The sequence below is a fragment of the Podarcis raffonei genome, chromosome 1 (assembly GCF_027172205.1).
Source record: "Podarcis raffonei isolate rPodRaf1 chromosome 1, rPodRaf1.pri, whole genome shotgun sequence".
NCBI lineage: Eukaryota > Metazoa > Chordata > Lepidosauria > Squamata > Lacertidae > Podarcis > Podarcis raffonei.
In genome coordinates, this window is record NC_070602.1 from 81253711 (window position 1) to 81269360 (window position 15650).

The 15650-nt window shown below is 45.8% G+C and overlaps 2 protein-coding genes across 4 annotated transcripts; both read right to left on the minus strand.

Moving 5' to 3' along the window:
- Positions 1-227: 227 nt before the first annotated feature.
- NUDT8 (nudix hydrolase 8) lies at positions 228-6911 on the minus strand. 3 transcript variants are annotated; one of them, XM_053397641.1, is made up of 5 exons: positions 6632-6911; positions 3244-3506; positions 2912-3044; positions 2497-2574; positions 228-1145 (listed from the first exon to the last, which is right to left on the minus strand). In XM_053397641.1, the coding sequence occupies exons 1-5, from the start codon at positions 6698-6700 to the stop codon at positions 924-926; spliced, it is 765 nt and encodes a 254-aa protein (XP_053253616.1). In that variant the 5' UTR covers positions 6701-6911; the 3' UTR covers positions 228-923. The 3 variants fall into 3 exon arrangements, with proteins under 3 accessions (XP_053253616.1, XP_053253624.1, XP_053253634.1); XM_053397649.1 differs by having other exon boundaries at positions 6710-6896; XM_053397659.1 differs by lacking the exon at positions 6632-6911 and adding an exon at positions 5165-5936.
- Positions 6912-8638: 1727 nt separating this feature from the next.
- NDUFV1 (NADH:ubiquinone oxidoreductase core subunit V1) lies at positions 8639-13581 on the minus strand. The gene is made up of 10 exons (XM_053397613.1): positions 13411-13581; positions 13057-13139; positions 12496-12666; positions 11351-11534; positions 10961-11150; positions 10060-10272; positions 9745-9911; positions 9589-9670; positions 9086-9231; positions 8639-8922 (listed from the first exon to the last, which is right to left on the minus strand). Exons 1-10 carry the CDS (start codon positions 13489-13491, stop codon positions 8839-8841), a joined length of 1401 nt encoding a protein of 466 aa, XP_053253588.1. The 5' UTR covers positions 13492-13581; the 3' UTR covers positions 8639-8838.
- Positions 13582-15650: the final 2069 nt, after the last annotated feature.

Consider the following 15650-nt stretch of genomic DNA (forward strand, 5'->3'; position numbering starts at 1 on the left):
CCCTCAATGACAACTCTTCTGGGCAGCTGTGCATGATCACCTCACAAATCCAGAGGGGTACGAAGGACCAGGGGGGAAGATGTCCCATGCCTTGAAGACCCAGGAGCTCAGTGAATTACACAGCCTGTGACCTAGACAAAATTCAGATTTAACCCGGTACAAAATGAAACCGGTGTTTAAATATTCCTGTGTATGATAGTGAGTCACAAAACGGTTTGATTCTGAAGTACACATAGTTCAAGAAATTCTTGTTCAATCCACATGGACGACCTAAACTCAACTTCCACGTTAAATGGACATGGCTGAAAGGGTATGGAGATTATTTGCTTGAATATCAAACAAATTCTCATATGCATGAGGTGGGGAAAACATTTTGTGAAGGCAAGTACTAGAAAAAAGGGGGAAAATTGTAAGAAGGCATCCTTCAGCCAAGCATCCTGGGTACCATAAACAACAAGGTAGGGATCAGCATTTGTTCACAGTTCTGAGCCATTATATGGACACCTAAGATCCTTGCCAAATCCTTGTTTAAACTGACCTGTCAACAAAGTGCTACTGAATGGAGCTGAGCTACTGTCCAGTGGCAACATCTCTTTTGACTGCCTACTGCTGTGTTCTGTCTTCAACACATTCACAAATACCTGCACCGAGTTCCCAGTGTGTCTGTTTATTCAAAGTCTATTCATAAACAAGTCTGGCAGCAGCTGTTAGCAGAAGTGGCTAGGCAATTCGTTCCCCGACCACTAACGATGAAATGCAATTGCACCCAGAGCAGGAGGACAAGCCAATTTCTGTGTGCCGAACAAGAGTGGACAGACCTGCGTTTTGAAAATACTCCAGTGACTTAGGAAAGGAATTAGCACCACCTGCATCCAAGTCCCTTGGCAAACATAGAAAAGGGGAGCAGAGTTTGGTAGCCAAGGTCAGCGTCTGCCCACCACATGAGTCCGCCTGCGGTATGCCCCTGGCACCAGCAATTCCAGAGTTAATTCGGTGAAGATGGCTGTGAGACCCCATACACGGTGAGGACCGTGCAGGAAGACAGGAAGTGTGTGGCTGTAGGTACCCTTGTGGCAGAAGTTAGTGTAGCCCTGGTTCTCTTCTTGCAGCAAGTGGCGAAAAGACAGTGTGAAAACGGCCTCAACCTGCAAATCAGAGGGAAAATAGGTGAGGAGGGGCAGCACAAATTTCTCAGATTAGCTGCAGAGCCAATGGTTCCTTTTCCAGTTCCCAGCTGCCCAGGAAATCACCACAATCCACTCCCTCATTCCCAGCAAGCCTTCCATCCAGATGCTTTGGGCCTAGCAAGACGTAACAGCAGGGGTAGCTCACAGGCCATATGCAGCCCGTTTTCTGTGCCCCTCAAAGCCACCCCCCCTCAAAATGGCAGCTCCTTTTTTCTAATTTATTATTTTTGTAATTATTATTTTTGTAATGTTGACAATTTATTATTTTTATGAGGTTTACCCATACCTGTGTTGTCCAGCTATCCTGTTACCAGTTTCACATTATCCAGTGTTGTTTCTAGGAAGAAGTCCCCACAAATCAGCTTGCTTATAAGTAAAATGGCTATGCTAATAAAAAATGCTGTGTGTTTATTTCTGGATTCGCAGAGCTCCTGGAGCAGCACCAGTCACTACTCTGCTGCTTCAGGAGCAGTCCGGTTTCCCCATTACTGCCACTACCACATGCTACCGTTATGCTTCGGTTGATGAGAAAAGCTACGATCTTTCACGGTTTATTTCAGGAGCAGCCAAAGGCACTGAAACTGTTGGAGCGGCAGAGGAGCGAGTCGGGAAGTGATGCTGGCTGTGGGGACAACAGTTTTCATGGCTGAGGGCAAGTGGCAGTAAGGAGAAGGAATTAACAAGAAATAACATACTTGTGAGCATCCCAAGCTGTTTCAGTTGCTGCAACTTGGATAGTAAAGTACCAGAGGGACTCATGAGTAGAGGGAGAAAGTGGGGTGGTAGTTGATATGAGAAAGAAACGGAAGAATAGATAGACAGACAGACAGACATTATATATATATATATATATATATATATATATATATATATATGCAGTGTGTGTGTGTGTGGAATTTAAACGAGGACAGGGATGAAAGGCACTTATCTGCCAAAGGCAATGGAATTAATTTTGGGGGAAAGAGGATGAAATTGTATTACAAGACCATAAATTAGTTATTGACCATGGAAGACAATGGAAGTAATGCGGGGTTGATGTGAGTGTGTGTTTTTACTGTTTCTTAATGAATTAGGGGGGAAATGAAATCGCAGATTCTTAATTACAGGGTAAGGATTCTGGGATTTTGTCAATGCCCATTTTCCTGCTTACGTCCCGCCCACTTTGCTATGTGGCCCCTGAGGACATTTTCAACCCCTAAAAGGGCGAGCCACCCCTTCTGCACTTTCTCCAAGCATCTCCCTGGCAACACAGCCAGTAAAAAGAATATGCAAGGAGGTATCCTTGTGCTGCTTTTGCTCTTTCATTCACCTCTTGGGGATTAGGCTTCAGAGTCAGGCGCTCCAGAGGACCCAAGTTGGCTAGCACAGGCATAACCATCATTTTTGTCTGAAAGGAAACCAGAGTTTAAAACCAGTGAATTCCAGACATCCCCGTTGCTTTTTTGTTGCAAGGCATGCTCCAAAGTGATAAATACTCATGCAAGCCAGATGCCTTCCCTTGCCAAACACCTTTCTGCCCCTCAGGTGAACATCCTGGCCCACAGCAATACTCAAGAAAGTCCTTCATCGCTCTCATCTGACACATCACTCCATGATCATCGCTTCTCCAGGTAACACGTCCCCCCCCCCGAATTCTGAATATTAGTCCCAGCTCCTTAACAAAAAAACCTTCCAAGTGTAAGTTTATCCTTGGAGATTCTAGAACCCCCAAATAGAGACATTACCTTATCAGGTACAGGCATCATGATTCCCCAGACACAGTCCTCCTCGACCCGCAGGCCCAACTCTTCCTGAGTCTCCCTGAGTGCTGTGGCAATGGGATCCCGGTCAGAGCTGTCGCGCTTACCACCTGGGAAACTGCAAGAACAAAACAGAATCCTTTTATAAAGGGAAATTCAGGACCAGAACCAAGGTTGTGCCAGCAGCCTTGAGGGGAAATAGCTACGCTGTGGCAACTGCCAGGACCTCAGGAGGGTTCTGAGGTCCAGGAAAGAGCAAACGGAAAGGATGATGGGAATTTTACTTTAAAAAGAGAGAGTATGGGGCTACCAAATACCTGACAGATCCTTTGTGCACACCAGTCAAGGTGCTGGACCTCAGCGTGTACAGGATGGCTGGGTCCCCTGCCACAGAGCACAGGGGCACCAAAACAGCTGCTGGCGCAGCTTCTTGTCTGTATCGGTTGGTAGACTTCTCAAGCTGCCCTCGGCAACGCTGCTCGTTTTCCCAAGATAAGTATCTACGAACTGGGCCCATGCTGGCTATGGGCGCAGGAGGCCTGCTGTGGCAGAAGTGGCGAAGCGTTGGAAGCATAATGCCCTGCAGGGAGGAAAGAGGAGGAGCTGACTTGGAAACAAGCAGCCAGCACTGAAGAAGGAAGGGGACCTTTCTGCCTCAATCCTGAACTTCACAGCGCCCAGGGAGGTTGGTTATTTTATATTCACATGGGTCCTCCCACACCATCAACTCGCCCCATACTCCTTTGTCCAGTAATGATTTTACTGTTAGGCTGTGATCCACAAGGGTCTGCTAAAGTACAAGGGGAAAGGGCAGGAGGGTGGAGGGAAATTAGTAAAATGTATTACTCAGAAAACAAGCACTGTCCTTAGACGTGGAAGCCATGTGTCTTCCTGTCAAATCTGTGCCAAGGCCAACTGCAATCATTTCAAAATCCAAGGCTGCAAAACAATAACAAAAAAACCACAATCTCTCCCACTTCAGCACAGATTTTTTATAGGTTTTTCAAGCAGCTACCCACAAATATAAGTAATACCGCAGCACCACCCTGGACGGCCACATATATTCACCTAACGATTAGGCCAGCCTTGCCTTAGGCAGTACTGACTGTGCCCAAAGTCATTCAGATCTAGCAAAAATGGTTACTGCAGATGATCTGTTATGACAAAAGATCTGTAGTCAAGGAGTCAAGAACAAGACAGAAATTTCTCTGAAGTGAAATGTCTCTGAATGAGGGATTCAATAGGGAGCATTCTTGCAAAAAATGAACTAAAAATATATTTCCTGTGGTAGAACTAGATATTAGCACTGAATCTTTTTCACTCTGGAAAAAAAACTCTCCCATGTGCTAGAATTGAAATCAAGTGGCACATTCATTAGGTTTGCCTAGGTCTCCTATACTTTTAACAAGTGCATGGCATGCAGAAATTTAGCAGGGTAAACTGCAGCTTTCAATAAGTCCTGCTCATCATGTCCAGGACAAGGTGGCAACTATGCCAAGCTGATGTTTGAAATACTTTAGCACCAGGCACTCTTTCTTTTTAGAAACTCCTGATCCACTTGGAATTTGAAGACAACCCTGAAATGCCAGCTGCTCAGATGCGGGGTGCAGGACTGGAACCAGAAGTCAGCACAACTGGGCAGCTGTCAAGGTCCAGGATACACCAGGACGGCCTTTGCCAACCTTGTGCCCTTAGAATATTGTTGGACTACAACTCCCATCAGCCTCAGCCAGCACATTTTTGGATCACAACCCTCATAGTGGGAACTGTAGTCCAACATTTGGAGGGCATCAGAATGGCCAAGGCTGACTCTGGAGGTCCTACTAATGCTAACCAGCTGTTCTTCAGGTTTAGCACACTCTGCATGTTGCACAGAAACATCTCCTCCTACCCAGGTACTTCTCACTTGCCTGTGAATGTGGAAAGGTGAGTGGCAGTTGAAAGGAACAGTCACCGCTGTTTCCCATTAGTCACCTGACTTCTCCCTCTGGGAAGTATGGCAATAGGGAATGGGTCTGCAGTGCTCCATGGGCAAACAAAACGAGGAGGCTCCTTTCTCTACACTGTCACCTTTGCTATCTAGGTGGCCCCACTGGGGCTTGCCAACACTGCCATGCAAGGGGGTGAAAGGCAAGAGCTCTTACTCTCCCTCTCTCCCCAAGAGGCAATATGGGCAAGACTGGGCACTACAGCACAGCCTAGAGAAGCGCGAACATCTCTCTCTGCCAACTCACTCACCCTCTTTCTCGGGCAATCCAGCAGGACCCCACAGCATATGGTAGGAGCAACACCCAGTGAGCAAGTAGAAGTGGGCAGGGCAGCTGCAGGCAACTCATCCTCTGTGTTAAGCAAGCAGGTAGGGCCTCCCAGAGGGGAAACACAAATACAGTAGGTGGTGACAGCAGCCTTGCACTGGAGGGGGACAATTGTATGGAAGCAGACTTACTAAGTGAGAGTGGCCTCCAGCTGCTGTTCTGAGGTGTCAAATGGCAGCAAGATAGCAGTTACTTGATTTAGTATTGCATTTTTACTGCAAGGGCAGGGGGTACTTGTGAGATTTTCTGCCTCAGGTGCCAACTTGACTTGCCTGGCTTTAGGTGGAGGGGGAGGTGTTGTCACGCAATCTTTTAGGAAGCAAAAATGTCTTGGGAGATCCCCTTGGAAGGTGCTTTTTGCCTGCTTGTGACATCTCTCTGGGAGTCGAAGCAGGAAGGGTTAGGGTCACTGGGCCCAATCCCCAGGGCCATACTGCCTAGATGAGGACCCTCACCAAAGGCATGCTGCCAACACCAACATCCCCCCTCTCCACCGCTCCTCTGAAGGCAAAGCCTACGGGGGAAGAGAGATGAAGAATCCCATTCCTGTACTGCAGAGTCGGAAGGGACCCCAAGGGTCACATAGTCCAATGAAGGAATCCCAACTACATCATACATGACCGATGGCCATCCAAGCTCTGCTTAAAAATAGAGGCTGAGCACTTCTGCTTCACCACCGCCTCATGCAATGCGTTTACAGTTAAGAAGAAGAGGAGTTTGGATTTGATATCCCGCTTTATCACTACCCGAAGGAGTCTCAAAGCGGCTAACATTCTCCTTTCCCTTCCTCCCCCACAACAAACACTCTGTGAGGTGAGTGGGGCTGAGAGACTTCAGAGAAGTGTGACTAGCCCAAGGTCACCCAGCAGCTGCATGTGGAGGAGCGGAGACATGAACCCGGTTCCCCAGATTACGAGTCTACCGCTCTTAACCACTACACCACACTGGCTCTCTGGAGGTCTGTTCTTAACCTGAAGCACCACTTTAGCTAGTGGGGCCTCCTGCTGCTGCCGCGCCGCCGGAGCACGATTTCTGTTCTCATCCTGAAGCAAAGTTCTTAACCTGAAGCACTATTTCTGGGTTAGCGGAGTCTGTAACCTGAAGCGTATGTAACCTGAGGTACCACTGTATTTTGGAAATACTAAAACCGCAGGGAAATGCACTGGGAGAGGCGCGTTGCAGCAGGTCGGGGTTTGTTCGTGCCTCGTCCGAGAGGAAAAGGTCGGCTTTTAAGCCCTCGGCGGACCGCCTGCTTTGCTCCCAGCAGGGCGAAGGCTGCAGCCCCGCTTCTCCCCCTGCCCCCAATCGACCCCGCGTGTGGAAGAGCACCATGGCAGCCCTCGGGGAGGAACTTCCCGCCGCTCCCCATCTGCCCGTCCCCTCAACCAACATGGCGGCGCTCGGAAACGCTCCTCTCCGCGAAGGAGGAAGGGGGCGCACTTCCGCCAGGCAACAACATGGAGGTCACCTTTCCCCGCGCCGACGAGCGTTCTTCGGTGAAAAGACGCGCTTCTTCCCTGCCGAAAATTCCGGCCGACGAGGGTGGACGGAGGCGCCCGCATCAGCCAATGGAAGCGGAGGGCCGCGGAAGCCACGCCCACGGCTGAGAGGCCGGCGGCCGCGACTACTCCCCGCCCACACTCGTCCTCGGGATGGAGGGAGGCGGGAGAAGCGCGGTCTTATATAACGGCGGATAAAAGGAATTATTACATGGGCGGCGGCACGCACGCCTCGCCTCTCTCCCTTCGTTTTTCGGTCCGGAGGAAGAAGCAACCGTTGCCTCCGAAGGATTCCCGACCCTCTTCCTTAAGCGATTTAGGATGCAACCCCGAAAATTTGGCAAAAATCCAGACTTGGAACATTAGTCTGTGCTTGGAGACTTGTGAGGTCCGGACTGCTGACAAACACAGCCTGGCCAGACTTCTCATACTTGGTTCCGCTCCCATTTTCAGTGAAGCATAAATTTATTTATTGAATTTATCTCTCACACTTCCTTCTGTAGGCGAGAGAGGAAAGCACCAAATCTTGATAAGATTGTATCAAGATCAAAACTTTTTTGTTTTTTGTTTTACTATACTTGAAAATATGTCTATATCCTTAAAAGCAGAATTATGATAAAAATGTGAAGATCAATGAACTGTTGAGCACAGATCGATTTATTACATTGTAACTCACAATAGATTCTATTCTTTTCAATTTTTTTGCTGTTAAAAATGAAAACTGACAGCATCCCACACATTAAAAACTGAAACCTGCTTAATTTGAACAGCTGAAACTACAGCCAGCACAGTGGAGTGAATCATGCTAGGTGAGCCAGGGAGAAATGGATCTAAATTCCCATTTTGCAATAATTTTCCTGGAGAAAATTGGACAACTCTCCCTCTAACCTACCTTACAGGGCTGCTGTAAGAATGAGAAAAGGATGGCCACATACACTGCTAAACACACTTTGGCATAATATAAAAAATAAAGTTATGACTTAGAACTGTGTTAGGCCATACTGAAAATTGCAAGCAGTGCCACCCCAAGGATTATATTTACACATTTCTTTGCATAGCCCATGTTTTCTCATCTCAGGATTGTGGGTCCTGGCTTTTTGCTGCTACCCCCCTTCTTCTACGGAAATGAAACCAAATGAAGTCGCCTATACTCTTCCCACTTCAATAGCTCAATGGAATATCTGCATGGAGCAACAGGTGACCTGATCAAAAGCTAAGGCATACATAACAACTGAGAATATATGTTGTTTGAGTACATAGCCCTGGTTCTTCCTTATTAGTCCAACATACTGGATAACTGGAGTTTTATTTCAGGAACATGCAGCTCTTAAGTGCTGCTGTCTAGAAATACAGCAGAATGAGGTATGAAGATGGGAGGTAAAACTTTTGAATTTTCCCTTCTATCTTTTTTAAAGCCCTCTTACATCAAGGAGTGAGCTTGGCTGGAACATTTCTCACTGATGTGCTCAATTTCTACTTGTAGCAAACACTCTCAGGGCCATGGGTTTGAGCCCCACATTGGGTGAAAGATTCCTACATTGCAGGGCATTGGACTAGATGACCCTTATGGTCCCTTCCAATGGTGCAATTCAAAAACAGCACCCCACCTCTACAATCTGAGTGGTGCAATCCACTTTATGATCTCAGGATTCCACCACCTCTTTCTAGTGCTTGATGCAAAGAGGAATTTAAGATGGTGTGGATGTGTTCAGCAGGAAGATGTGTGCACATAAATCCAAGTGTCTTGATTAAAGGATGCTTTTTTGACAAAGAAATACAGAAGCTCTCCCCCCCTTTTTAACCCTTGAACAACTTTAAGAAATATAAAACAATTCAAAAAACATGCAACTATCCACTTTATTTCCCCTATGCTTGAAAAGTACCCAACAGACAAGAAGTAAGTTACAACCATTTAATAGATAATGTGCGTTTTAAGAAAGCAAAGCAGAACAGTAACTGAAGTAGGTTGTCACCCATCTGACACAAATCAAGGAAGCACACTGCTCTCAATGCCCAAGCTAAAGCAGAGCTTGGCCTGTCTTCACGTGAATGTTTTTTATACAGTCAAATGTATAAAGGGGTGACTTCCGTTAGGTGTTTACCCAGATGCCTGCTGCACCTTAGATTCACTGTACTGTCTCATCCGTTCCTCCAGCTCTGGACGGAAGTGACGAATCAATCCCTGTAAGAAGGAACTAGGAATTAGCAGAACACACACCTCTAGATATACATACATCCCTTTGCCAATTACACATCCAGATTCTAGCATGTACTCTCTCAGCAAAACCACAAGATTCTTCAGCACATTCTTCACAAGCTAAAGAAAAGAAGGTTGAGAGAATTACCTGTACAGGCCAAGCAGCCCCATCTCCCAGGGCACAGATTGTATGTCCCTCAATTTGCTTGCTAATCTCCCAAAGCGCATCAATCTCTGCCACTTGTGCATTGCCTTTCACAAAACGCCACATCACCTTGTTCATCCAGTCAACACCTGTACAGAGGGAATCAGTTTCAAAAGACTCAGAGGCAACTCCAATGTTTATGAAAAGATAGGTAGTCACAGAGAGAAGAAACAGACCATACATCAAGTCACAGCACAATGCTGGACCAAAAAAAAGAAAGAGTAAATGAAGTTTGCATACTGAACTACAGGCCTGTTGTCAATATCCTAGGAAAGTTGTTTTGCTTTCCAAAGATCTTTAAGCATCAGTTTTCCTCCCCACACTTTAATCAGGGCTTGCATATGCCAAGAGGTCTGGATTTATAGACTAAATCCGTTCCTTGCCCTCTGTCCCAAATTCCTGTTCTGGGGAGGAACTCCAGGGTGACCTTCTGCTTCAACACTCACCTTCTCGGCATGGTGTGCACTGCCCACAGCTCTCATGTTTGTAGAATTCAATGAGTCGGGCGATGGCTCGAACTATATCTGTCTAAGGTAAGAGAAGAAGGTGAAGACTCATGAAGCAGGATTACAGAGCAGTAGGGGCCAAGGGACTAGCCTTACCGATTTGTCCATGACAATGACAGCTGCTGTCCCAAGCCCAGTCTGTGCCTGCACCAACCCATCGAAGTCCATCGGCACCGTCTCACACACTGACTTGGGGATGAGGGGGGTGGATGACCCTCCAGGAATTACAGCAAGCAGGTTATCCCAGCCACCTCTAACACCACCTGGTTAGAAGGCAAGAGACAATCAGGTGTTGCTCCACGGATGACCACCTCAGCAACAGGGGACACAAGGCTTCCCCAATAATACAAGTTATTTGAAAGAAGCTGATAGCTTCTTCCTTATGGCAAGTTAAGAACTGTTGGTTCTCACCTGCGTGTCGTTCAATCAGATCACGTAGCGGTATTGACATCTCCTCTTCTACAGTACAGGGTGTGTTGACATGGCCTGAGATATTGAAGAGTTTGGTTCCAGAGTTGCGCTCACGTCCAAAGCCAGCAAACCAGGTACCTCCTCGACGGCAGATGGTGGGTGCCACAGCGACAGTTTCCACATTTGCCACTGTAGTAGGGCAACCAAACACTCCTAAAAACAGAATGGGGAAAATGGACTTTAAAAATCTTTTCAAACTAGCTACTGGGAAGAGAAAATGGGGAAGGAAAGTGATTGGTACTACAGATTCAGATGAAAAGCCAGGTGGCAGGGGCGGCATTCATAAAATGTGGGAGGGGATTATTATTTTGTTGTTTTTGTTTTAACTATTTGTGTGCTTTTACCTTGTATTTTTATCTTGTGAACCGCCCTGAGATCTTGTGATAAAGGGTGGTAGATAAATCTAATATATAAATAATGATACTTAAAGGGGGGGGGGAATCCAGTAAGATAAAGGTAACTTAGTTATTTCAGCTAGAGCAGGAGTTCTTAACATGGGGTCCAAAGACCTTGAGGGGGTTCCATAAACAAGACACAAAAGAACCACCCTCACTGCAATAATATTAATTGTATGAAAAATTTTATGTGCATGTGGGAGGGGGGCATAGCTTTCATCAGATTCGCAAAGGAGCCTGTAAGCCAGAGAGGGTTAATAACCACTGAGCTAAAGCACATAGTTTATGTCACACTTGGAATTGTTATGTGCAAAGGAGAGACACAGCAAAGGCCCCCAAAGGAGCTGGGGTGGCAGATATATGTTGACAGAGAGAAGAATTTGACAGCAAGGTTGGGCACCAAATATACACCATCCACCACAGAAGGAGCATTTAAGTCGTCATACCCACGTCAGCTGGGAAGGGAGGCTTGAGGCGTGGCTTGCCCTGCTTGCCCTCAATGGATTCGATAAGTGCTGTCTCCTCGCCACAGATGTAGGCACCTGCTCCTCTTACCACAAAGACATCGAAGTCATAGCCAGAGCCACAAGCATCCTTGCCCACCAATCCGGCTTCATAGGCCTCCCTGATTGCCACCTAATGAGACAGCAAGAGTAAGCTAAGACCCACCACTAAAAAGTGGCCTCCTTGGTTTTCAACACAAAAAATACAAGCAGGCACACAAGATGCTAAAGGCTAAGGGGGGGAAATCAACTCGCTCACTTCTTATAGCAGTTCTTGCAAGGGAAAACAAGAACCTTGCTCACAACTGCACAGTGGTAAGAGTAGCAGCTCACCTGCAAGTTTGAGGCCTCGTTATAGAATTCTCCACGAATATAAATGTAGGCAGCTCGGGCTCCCATAGCTCTCCCTGCAACTAGGCAGCCCTCCACCAGTTTATGGGGGTCATGACGCATGATCTCTCTGTCCTTACAGGTTCCTGGCTCCCCCTCATCTGCATTCACCACCAAGTATTTGGGTCTGAAACACAGGGAGAATTTGCCTGTCGGCAAAAATTAAGAATCCCAGGAAAACACATTCATCAGGAAGTATCTTTTCTATTGCAATCAATACACCAGCCAATGGTTGATATTCAACTAAGTCTTACTCAGAAGCAGGCTGATTGAAAGTCATGAACATGACTTGAGTTTAGGTCCATTAATTTCAATGAGTATACTCTGCGTAAGCCTTTGTTCAAGACTAAAAAATCTCTTTTGCTTCAAACTAAATACTACACAGACAGATAATTAATCAGACAAACTCTGTATCCAGTTCCCAGTACTGACACAGACAGCGGGCAGAAGTTTAAGGTCTTAACCTCAAGTAATTCACCTGAGGAAAACGGGGAATATTTAGGTGCATGCACTTAATATATTTTATTTATTGTGACATTTGTACCCTGCCCATCTGTCAGAAACCAAGAAAAATGTTTTAGCCTCACAACCACCCAGTGAGGAGGTTAAGAAGGCAAATAGTGACTTTCTGAACAGGACCAGCTACTGAACTGATGCTTAAAGCTGAAATTCCTATGTCCGTGTGCAGAATTCCACCCAATGTGCTAAACTGGCTCTGTACAAAATACAGGAGCTGTTATTGAGTGGTCAAGAATTGGAAGTCCAGAATTGATCTTTGGCATCTGCTGCTTTGTAGAGTCAGGCTCTCTAGATAAAGTAACTTTTGAAATCAAAGGCTCAAATGACTCTAAAGTAGTGGTGGGCATTCCCAGCAACTAAGACACACTGTTTGGAAGGTGTGAGACAGAACTGGAAGCTAGGAGTCCTAAGTTCTGATTCCCAACACCAGCATGGATAATAACCCTTGAAAGCCCAAAGCTGTTTTTGAGATAACCGTGGAAACAATTGCCACTGTTCCAGAGCAATTTCCTCCATCAGCAGAAATGCATGGTACTGAGTACGAAATCAGCCTTTAGTTTGTAACACACCTGCCATCTGGGGGTTTATTCATGAAGCTCCACTTAAGACCAGTGGGGAAACCAGCCCCCCCACGGCCTCTCAGACCTGAAGTCTTTATCTCATTCAAGATCCAATCAACACCCTTCAGCAGGATTTCCTTGGTTTTATACCAGTCACCTCGGCTCAAAGCCCCTTTCAACCTAGAAACGACAAAAGCACTGGGTAACAACAGCTATCCAAAATAATTCCATTTTGCATACACATTAACATTGGAGGACTATATCATCAGCCTTGACCCTGTATACAGAACACATAAGTAGAGAAACCTGGAATTATAATATTAATTTGTACAGTACTTCAGCAAAGCATATCCTCTATAGGCAGCTGTGTGGCAACTCTGTTGGAAAATCCTTTTGGTATCCAATCAAAAGTTAATTTACCAGTTAAAAGCAACAACAACCTGCAAACTTTCCAACTTAATCACCCCCCCTTTGTGCTGGCTTTCCTCCGCTATGTTAAAAACTGACGGCCCCACCTTAATCCTCTTTCATCATTATGCAACACACACCACCCAATTTCTCAGTTCTCACCTCCACTCATGGCGCCCATAAAGATTCGTGAAGATGCGATCCTCATCCTTGAGGGGCCCAAACTGTGTTTTTTTGGGAGGTGCCTGTGCAAGAAAGAGAGAAATGACTGGATACTGATAAATTTACCATCCCGGAGCCCATCCTAAACCTGGGGGGGGGGGGGATGGGAGTGGAGGGGAGAGACGCGCCGCTCCGAATCGAGGCAGAGCAACTCTCAGCCCTTACAGCGAACAAGAAGCGGCAGCTGATCTGTCAAGACCTGTTCTTCACGGCTCCTCCCCGCCCCTTCACCTGCAGTGTCTGCGCTTCTCTTTCTCCCCCGCAGCCCGTCGGAGGGAAGGGGAAAGAACTCACCGATTCCGGAGCTGCAGCGGCGGAAAGGAGACGCGCCTGAGCGCAGGCTCCGCGGAGCACCAGAGGCCGAGCCGCCAACATAGCGCCGAAGGGAAGCCGGGGTCCCCCCCTGAAGCAACACTAGCCGACCCCGTCACCTTCGTCTGTTTTGCGCGGAGATTCTACGTCACCGCCTCGGGCGGCACGTGTTGATGTCAGCCGGCCCGAGACGAGAGAGAGCGAAGCACTCGGTCTCGGCTCACGTCAGAGCGCAGGGGATGATGGGAGTGGTAGTTCATCAGCGCCCCGCGACTGTCCAAGCAAGTAAAGTGCCCCGCGCCTCGGTTATAGGAACTTCTCAGTGACAGCCGGGAGACCCGATACCATGGAGGTTGCATAAAATAAAATAAAAAGATCCAGGCCGCGTTCAAGACGCGACGGGCGCCGAATAAGCGACAACAGGGGGGTCTCGAGAAGATGCTGTTTCCTTTGGCGTCGTTTGAGGCGACTTAGTCAACCTTTTTAGCAGAAATGTAGAACTAAAAAAATGCTTCAAAAATAAATGAATAAAGGTATACAAAGATTCTGCCATAAGGAAAATTGCCAGCACTACATTTCTTTCTAAATTTAGTTCTGGTTTAGTATTATATCGCACTTCCTGCATCTTTTGAAAAAGCCCGTTTACTAAGAAAAGTAGAATCACGATTTACAATGTTACAGCGGTTTTAGTGCTCTGAGTAGAGAGATCGCACCACTTTTATTAAACTTGTTAGCAATCCTGTAGCATCCAGTACTAGACGAGGAACGTCTCTAACCACTGGCAGCTATGTCCCCTCTGTGGAAGTCGTGCATTGGCTTCCAGAGTCACTTGCGGACTCACTGTTAAGACCGTGTTCATGGAAGACAATCTTCTAAGGTGCTACTGGACGAAAAATAATTACGGTATTTACTCGGCTATGGTGATCACAGAAGCAGCAGCTACTCCCCTCGTCTTTCTAGTGACGAATTCTGCCTCTCCAAGAGCTCCCCATAGTGTAATTTCTGGAATTTCAGGGATAGACTAAATATCTCTCTCTTCATTCCAGGATTTCCATCTGTGAAAGGTGCTTTACACATTACATTTTAAAACATATTGGTTAAATGTTTTCAGCACACTGGTAAAAATAGATTTCTAAACATGACAAGCACAGGTACGGTTTCTAGGGAGCTGGGATTGGACACACTTAGCTGATACGTGGAAGAAAACCACACAATGTGTATGAAGCAGCTCTGGCTATGACCAGCCACTGTTGCTATGCATGTAAGCAACCATGGGGAAGGACATTGTCTTGTAAGGTGGCCTAGAAAACTCTTGAATAAATAAAATCAGACACCTCAAGAAGATTCACAAGCAACTGCACACTAGAAGGTAAAAATAACTACAGAATGATTTTCTTATATAATGATGGAAGAGCATGGCTATTGCCTTCAACATATTCAAGTCTATGGAGCAGTATTCTGGAGTGAACATCTTTTGGCAACTCTTTGCCTTTACATAATCAATGTTGCTCCAGGGAAGGGGGAGGGACTGCATTGGGGATATTATTTTCTGTATCTTTCCTTTCTTTTTCTTTTTGTACTTTTCCATGCTTTTTTGAATATATATATATATATATATATATGAAAAGAAAAGGGGGGAGAAGGAAATTCACAAGCAGGACAGAAAAAAGATATAGGTAAATGAATAAATATAGCCATCTCTTGATTTTTGCCATCAGTATCTGGTTATCAAAGGGGGACACCCTTTAAATCCTATGATAACAGCCTCCTCAACAAATTTAGTCTGTAATTTTTTATGCATCAAAACCCACTACAGCAATAAATCTGTTAAGAGCACTTTATATATCATTTGAAGAAGTATTTGCACAAGTATTCCCAATGCAAATTTCATTGGATATCCCCAAGTTCATGTTTTGAGTTTTACAAATATTTTTTCTCAGTACTGTTCATAGTTTTGTATATATATTTATTTCATAAAATGTATACACCACTTGATTGTAAAAATAAAACCTCAAACCTTACAAAGAGAAAAAATAGTAAAACAGTTAAGAACAACTACCGTACTTGAAACATTCAAAAAAATTGAAATTAGCAATAAACTAAAAACACACTAACATTCTACATATCTGTGTGAATTTGTTATATTCCCTCTCCCATTTCTAAGTTAGAAACTTTATAAAAAATCCTTCCAGTAGCACCTTAGAGATCAACTAAGTTTGTTA

Bases quoted from the DNA above. Each gene is read 5' to 3' on its own strand.
- NUDT8 (XM_053397641.1), bottom strand. From the start codon at position 6,700: ATGTTGTTGCCTGGCGGAAGTGCGCCCCCTTCCTCCTTCGCGGAGAGG. The intron at 3,507-6,631 runs GTTGGTTGAGGG...TCCTCCCTGCAG, and splicing joins GCGTTTCCGAGCGCCGCCAT to GGCATTATGCTTCCAACGCT. The intron at 2,575-2,911 runs GTAATGTCTCTA...GTTTCCTTTCAG, and splicing joins TGATGCCTGTACCTGATAAG to ACAAAAATGATGGTTATGCC.
- NDUFV1 (XM_053397613.1), bottom strand. From the start codon at position 13,491: ATGTTGGCGGCTCGGCCTCTGGTGCTCCGCGGAGCCTGCGCTCAGGCG. The intron at 12,667-13,056 runs GTGAGAACTGAG...TGTCGTTTCTAG, and splicing joins TATGGGCGCCATGAGTGGAG to GTTGAAAGGGGCTTTGAGCC. The intron at 9,912-10,059 runs GTGAGAACCAAC...CCTTCTAACCAG, and splicing joins TCTGATTGAACGACACGCAG to GTGGTGTTAGAGGTGGCTGG.